The 7,068-nt window shown below is 36.4% G+C and overlaps 1 protein-coding gene across 1 annotated transcript; it reads right to left on the reverse strand.

The window, feature by feature from the left end:
* Positions 1 to 704: 704 nt before the first annotated feature.
* Positions 705 to 4,166, reverse strand: LOC143961227 (uncharacterized). Its single transcript, XM_077470458.1, has 2 exons — positions 4,129 to 4,166; positions 705 to 1,771 (listed from the first exon to the last, which is right to left on the reverse strand). The coding sequence occupies exon 2, from the start codon at positions 1,725 to 1,727 to the stop codon at positions 942 to 944; it is 786 nt and encodes a 261-aa protein (XP_077326584.1). The 5' UTR covers positions 1,728 to 1,771; positions 4,129 to 4,166; the 3' UTR covers positions 705 to 941.
* Between the last annotated feature and the right edge of the window lie 2,902 nt (positions 4,167 to 7,068).

The following is a 7,068-nucleotide window of genomic DNA, read 5'->3' on the forward strand; positions in this document are numbered from 1 at the left end:
AAAAAAAAAAAAAAAAAAAGCCATTATATTACCGAACACCGAACATACAGTAAATTGTTTGGGTCTGGGACCCAAAAGTTTGGTACGAACCCAAACTTTACAGTTCGGGTTCACACAACCCTATAAACAATAAATGTATTAAAGGAAAAATTAGCCAAAACACATGTATATACCGATATAAATCACATATATATCACTGTATAACAAATTAAATCTAATTATGTGATTTAATACTTATGAAAGACTTTTTAAAAACTGTTCAAGGATAAGAGGAAACAATAAGATGCTAAACCATATACATGATGGAAAGAATGCACATGAAAATCAACCATTTCCATATATATATATATATATATATATATATATATATATATATATATATATATATATATATATATTAAAAAAATCATGTGGAGGCAAAATATTGTGTATATAAAATGCATATACGGATCATTGCAATTTTGTCTGGCTCATGACAATAAAGAAAGCTCTACAGCATATTTTGGATTCAAGTGTGCGATTCAAGATTTTCTTCTTTTCTTCATACTACCTACGGTAATGAGCCAAAATCTGCACCTTGGACCAGGTGTGTCCATTTTTGCCTGAAGCAGTGTGTGCACCCTTGTACTGCTTTAAATTAACTTTCAACATACAATTCTTATAATTAATTCTATATTCAAAGCATGCACAGAAATCTTTAGAGGTCTTGCTTAAAATTTTATTCAAAATAAAATTACAGGATTCTCTTACAGTAATTCTGATTAATCGTCTTGGGTTAAATCAAATATGTCAGCTGTGAAAAGCTCAAATCAGATTTAGGTTCCTTCTACCACATGCAAGCTTTTTGGCACTCTCCTAGTTGGTTGTAAATGTTTTCCTTTTATGAACAAGGATACAACTTTTTGTAAATCTTTTGAGAAGAATTTTTGTATCTACTTTTACTATAGCACAGTTTCCCTATGCGTTTTCAGATGTTGAAACATATTTGACTTTTGTGCAAAGCACATTCCACATTTTGGACATCCAAATGGCTTCTCTCCTGTGTGGACCCTCTGGTGTTTGATCAGAGAGGATTTATTTCCAAAACCTTTATTACATTCAGAGCATTGATACGGTTTCTCTCCTGTGTGAATCATCTGGTGTTGAGTAAGATTAGAAATGTGTGCAAAACACTTGTTACATTCTGCACATCTGAAAGGCTTCTCTCCTGTGTGAATCCTCAGGTGTGTAGCAAGATTGGAATATTCTGAAAAGCACTTGTCACATTCCGAACATCTGAAAGGCTTCTCTCCAGTGTGAATCCTTTGGTGATTAGTAAGACCAGATATTTGCAAGAAACACTTGTTACATGTTGAACATTTGAAAGGCTTCTCTCCCGTATGAATACTCTGATGTCTTGTAAGATCAGATTTTTTGCCAAAACAATTATCACATTCAGTACACCGGTATGGCTTCTCTCCTGTGTGAGTCAACTGGTGTTCGATCAGAAAACTGTTGCGTGAAAACTTTTGATCACATTTAAAACAATGGTATGGCTTCTCTCCTGTGTGCATCCTCTGGTGCTGAAACAAACTGTTCTTTCGTGAGAAGCTCTTGTTACATTCTGAACAGATAAATGGTCTTTCTCCTGTGTGAGCCCTCTGATGATTAAAGAGATTAACTTTTTGTTTAAAGGATTTGTCACACTCAGTGCAAGAAAATGGCTTTCCACTTGCATCATCCATCATTCTTTGCTGTAAAGCTTTTTGCCAAATGAATCTCTTTAATCCACCTGCAATGAAATGTAAAAAGAAATGTTAAATTTAAAATATATGGTATACTAGCAGAGTAAAAATATAGTAACATGAAAACATGTAATCACAGTGTTAAGAAATGTGCAATTTCAATAATATAGGTGATTTCATGTGGAAACTTTGGAGCCGATTTGAAATGGAGAGTAACCTTAAATGGCTAGGTTACTCTACAACCTGCATTTTGTGGGGCATTGAGAAAATGCAGATGACAGTTTGCTTCCCTGGCTCATGGACTTTTCTCGAAGCCCTTGTACACACGGTCGGACATTCCGATGGACAATGTCCGATAGGACCATGTTGTCGGATAATCCAACATTGTGTGTGCTCCATCTGACTGTTACCCGTCGGAGTATCCGATGGACCAAGTTTTCCAGCTGGGCTATAAAAGTTTCCGACAACATGATCCAATCGGACTTTGTCCGATCACGTGTAGGGAATTCCGATCAGACAAAGTGCCACGCATGCTCAGATCAAATTCCTAGACCAAAGCTATTGGCTACTAGCCTGCATGTAGTCCCGTTCTAACAAAATAACGTCATCACGTTAAGTACGATCGGATTTTCTGACAACTTTGTCCGACTGTGTGTATGCAACAGTTTCGGACAAAATCCACCGGACAAAATCAGACGGCGGATTTGATTGTCGGAATGTCCAACCATGTGTACAAAGGCTTAGATGAGATCTTCCTTGAAGGCATGGTGTCATAGCCTTCCCAGGCAGCAGGATCTGGCCAAGTCACTATTGCTTAAAGAGGCCAGATATTGGGATGCAATAAATTGTGAGTAACTAAATTAGTCTTGACAGAATAGATAATTTGAGAAAAATATACCACCCTGCTCCTTTTCATTTTCTATTCATTGTTATCAAACGCAAACATTGATTTGATCCACTAACGATTAGGAGATCAAATGAACATTTTTGAAATTAAAACATTTGATTGAATTCCTATTAGTGTATAGCCAGCTTCAGTCAGTTGTCACTTTTATTGTCACCGTTAGCTGTCCCTATTGGAAGATTTCCCCCACCTCCTGTTCCAATATTACCCATAATTTAAAAAAGTGCCCCCACACTACATACTTACTAAAAAAAGTGCACCCGCATGATTCCAAAACCAATCACCAAGCTGCAGACATCAATTTGCACTACCACAAAAGGTAAAGTCAGTGCATAGATTAGAAACAAATGCCATACTATAGATAAACTTAATACAATGTATGTACAAACTCAATCTGTAATCACTAAACATAAAAATCATAATGTGCTAAATACATGTGCAAATTTACTCACTGATAAGCAAATGTAAAATATATAAAGTGCATTTGATCAGAAAATACATTTGATCATAAAACAAAGAAAAAGCATGGATTTGACAAAAAAAAAAAAAAAAAAAGTATGTGCTGAAACCATATAATGTATCAAAACACATTATTATTATGCCCATCATTTTATTCTATAGTGCCTCTGCTAGAAAAGTATATATAATATTTGGGGGTTCTAAGTAATTTTCTCACAAATAAAGTAGATTTTTACATGTAGGAGGAATTGGCTTGGATGGCAAGTGGTTAAAAGGAATATACTGGACATGTATTGCAGGTGAGGGCAATATCTGTATGGTGGTGGTAATCCGCAAGGAGTTGAAATTGGTGGAGAAAATGCAAAAGATATTTACTTGAAGTATCATGGTGGTGTACACATGGATAAATCAGATGGATTCAATTTACACAAAAGACTGACCTGAGAAAATAAACACAAAATGTTTGGAAATTGTATTTATGTATTTTGATAAGTTATATGGTTTTAAGCACGTATCTATATTTGATCAAATTGTGCTTTTTATTTATGAACAAATGCACTTTATATATTTTAATGTATTTATTAGTGAATGAGTTTTCACATATATTAAGTTTATCTGTAGAGCGGTATCTGTTTCTCATCTATTAACCATCCATAAATGTTTAGATTTTCAATATGTTTTTATCCCACAGACAATGATCAATAGGAAAAGGAGAGAGGGTGAATCTCTCTTGCTGTGACACAGGCAACAATAAGAAATGGATAGGGGTCCTACCTTCCTATTCTATCCTGCATTAAGCAAAAATATTTGGCTTTAGATATACTATAAAATGTCAGTTTGCATGTTAACAATCTCTTTTCACAGATAGTCAAATAAATTAAATTGCAATCTTTGTTATGTCCTATAATATAGTATTAAATATAATAACCTAATACAGCATTATACGACAATATTACAACACACCACTAACAATGAAATGGACTATTTAACCTGATACAAATTTACAAGAATAAAAATGTAATGCAAAGTGCTATATCTTACTTGGTATGATGTAGTATTGGAGTCCTTCACCTGCTCCTTGTTCTCTTGCTCTGCCTGCAATTCTTCTACCTGCCTCACCTTATATTCACCTCGCCCCCCATTCACTAACACAAGGCAACTTTGGATTGGGTAAAAGGATTTATTTAGAACAACAAAAGGTGTGTTTCCAATTGCCTGACGAGCCTTTTCATTTGTATTCAAGTTTTTGCTGCAATCAGTTGACAAGTTCATTAACATTTGAAGGTATGGGGGAGGAATACAATAAAACGGAATGTAATTCAGGGTTTGCACAATTAGCATTTATAAGAGAGGATACTGTGATGGTGATATCAATGACAGAAGAAGCCGTAGAAGGTATACAGATACTTAGACATTTGTGACTTTACATTTTCATGTTATAGCATTCTTTCTCAATACTTTCATGTTTTTTTCATTAATTCCCTACGAAGTCCCCACCCATCTATCCATGCAGTGGAGTCCCCCAACCTTGCATGGGTTAAATGCTTGTTTGGCTACAGGGGATAGGAATAAGGTGAAATCCTGCAGGATTCCTCTTTTCTATGTGACTAGTTCCCTGAAGCCTCCCCACTTTGCTGCTCAGCAAATTGCAGCTCTCTGATGTCATAATGATCCTGCATTGTGTGGGAGGACAGCGAGGGCCCAACCACATTCTGGAACATTAGACAATGCGATCTGCAGATCAATGAGGAATAAAGTATGTATATGTACCCCCCCAATCAAATGAGCATTTAACCCATGCATTGATGGTGGGGATGTAGGGGAGGGGTCCCACTGTATGAGTACATTTATCAGTAGCAGCGATTTGGGCATTAATAAATATAAAATGCACCATTGAAGATGTTTTAATGGAGAATGTGCTGTTTACATAACTTAAATTATATATGATATGTACGTATATTTATTAACTGAGGTTTACAGGAGCAAAGTGCTAATGACACATTGGACCCCAAATACAGAGCAATATATCTTAACCAGTTCCCGACCAGCGCACACCGATGTACGTCGGCAGAATGGCACGTGCAGGCATATTGGCGTACAAGTACGTCCAATCTTTAATGCCACTGCGCCATCGGCGGCGCGCTTGTGTGCTGGTCAGGACCCCCGTGAGTCCAGTCACGGGTCCCACGGACTCGATCGCCGTGGGCATACCCACGATCGTCTCACGGGGCGGCTGAACGGAGAGATGCCATTGTAAACAGCATCTCCCCGTTCTGCCTAGCAACAAGTGACGCTGATCTCTGCTCCATGTGATTGGAGCAGAGATCAGTGTTCACTAAATGAAAGCCCAGCCCCCCACAGTTAGTAACACACCCCTACACTGCCACCCACTGGTTAACCCCTTCACTGCCATTTACACAGGAATCACTGCATTTGTATAGCACTGATTGCTGTATAAATGACAATGGTCCCAGAAATGTGTCAAAAAATGTCAGATGTGTCTGCTATAATAAAAATTGCTGATCGCCGCCATTACTAGTAAAAAAAAATTAAAATTATTAATAAAAAATGCCATAAAACTATCCCCTATTTTGTAAATGCTATAACTTTTGCACAAACCAATCAATTATCGCTTATTGCGATTTTGTTTTTACCAAAAATATGTAGAATACGTATCGGCCTAAACTGAGGGGAAAAATGCTTTTTTTTTTTATATATATTTTTGGGGGATATTTATTATAACAAAAAGTAAAAAATAATGCATTTAAGCGCTAAAAATAAAAACCGCAGGGGTGATCAAATACCACCAAAAGAAAGCTCTATTTGTGGGAAAAAAAGGCCATCAATTTTGTTTGTGAGCCAAGACCGTGCAATTGTCAGTTAAATCGACGCAGTGCTGAATTGCAAAAAGTGGTCTGGTCTTTGGCCAGCAAAATGGTCCGGGGCTGAAGAGGTTAATATCTTACAGTGGAAAATTAGAGACTCAAACATTTTAGCTCAAATCAAAACTAAAAATCACCAGGAGAAGGATCCTTATTTTCAAAAAATTCTAAATTGTGTTCAGCTGTGCCCAATGAGAACTAAAATTACAATCATGTGTCTGAAAATAAAGATCTTTATCCTTATGTAAACTTTGACATTACGTTATAATATATATTTTTTTGCAGGCAGTAGTTAGAAAACTGTAACAATTTCCCACAGAAAAGAGGTCAGATTTGTTTGGAAATTTGATTGCACTAAACATGTGTGATTTAATTGAGACAGAATAGAGCGGCGACTTGCAAATGACTTCTGTATAGAAGTCAATGCAAGTCGCCCGAGGTCGCCCAAAAGTAGTACAGGAACCTTTTTTCTAAGTCGGAGCGACTCGAGTCGCTCCTCTTAGAACGGTTCCGTAGTACAGAACGGGGGCGACTTGTCAGGTCGCGGCACGGCAAGTCGTGTCACCTCGCGTCGCCCCCTGTGTGAACGGAGCCTTAAGCAAAAAAAGTAAAAAATAAATCACAGAATGAAAGTACCAAACATAATATAACATGAAACTATAAAGTCACAAACGTCTACCAGTATCTGTAGACCTTCTACCGCTTCTTCTGCCATTAATATTACAATCACAGTATCATCTCTTAAAAATCATAAGTTTAAACAATGACTTTTACATTTACATTTCTTCCTTTTGTCTTCCTTCCCAACCTTCAAATGTTATTGGTGCTTATCACCGGATTGGAGCAATAACTTGAATACAAAGGAAAAAAGATAAAAACATAAAAAAGGGACTGACATGAAGGCCTGCTTAATCTTTTTTGCTATCATTTTTCTGTTTTCTAACAAATCTTTCCCATTGTTTTCCATCAGAAAAAAAAAAAATGGTCAACCAAAAAAAAAAAAAAAAATTTTGAAACTTGAAATGTACAATATGCCCCTGAAAAAATATAAAGCATTATGCAAACACAATTTATGCGGATTTGTGGGATAAAACCTTTT

Source organism: Lithobates pipiens, unplaced genomic scaffold (assembly GCF_037356315.1).
Source record: "Lithobates pipiens isolate NorthernLeopardFrog02 unplaced genomic scaffold, aLitPip1_a1.2 Scaffold_8, whole genome shotgun sequence".
In the NCBI taxonomy this organism is placed as follows: domain Eukaryota; kingdom Metazoa; phylum Chordata; class Amphibia; order Anura; family Ranidae; genus Lithobates; species Lithobates pipiens.

Bases quoted from the DNA above. Each gene is read 5' to 3' on its own strand.
- LOC143961227 (XM_077470458.1), bottom strand. From the start codon at position 1,727: ATGATGGATGATGCAAGTGGAAAGCCATTTTCTTGCACTGAGTGTGAC.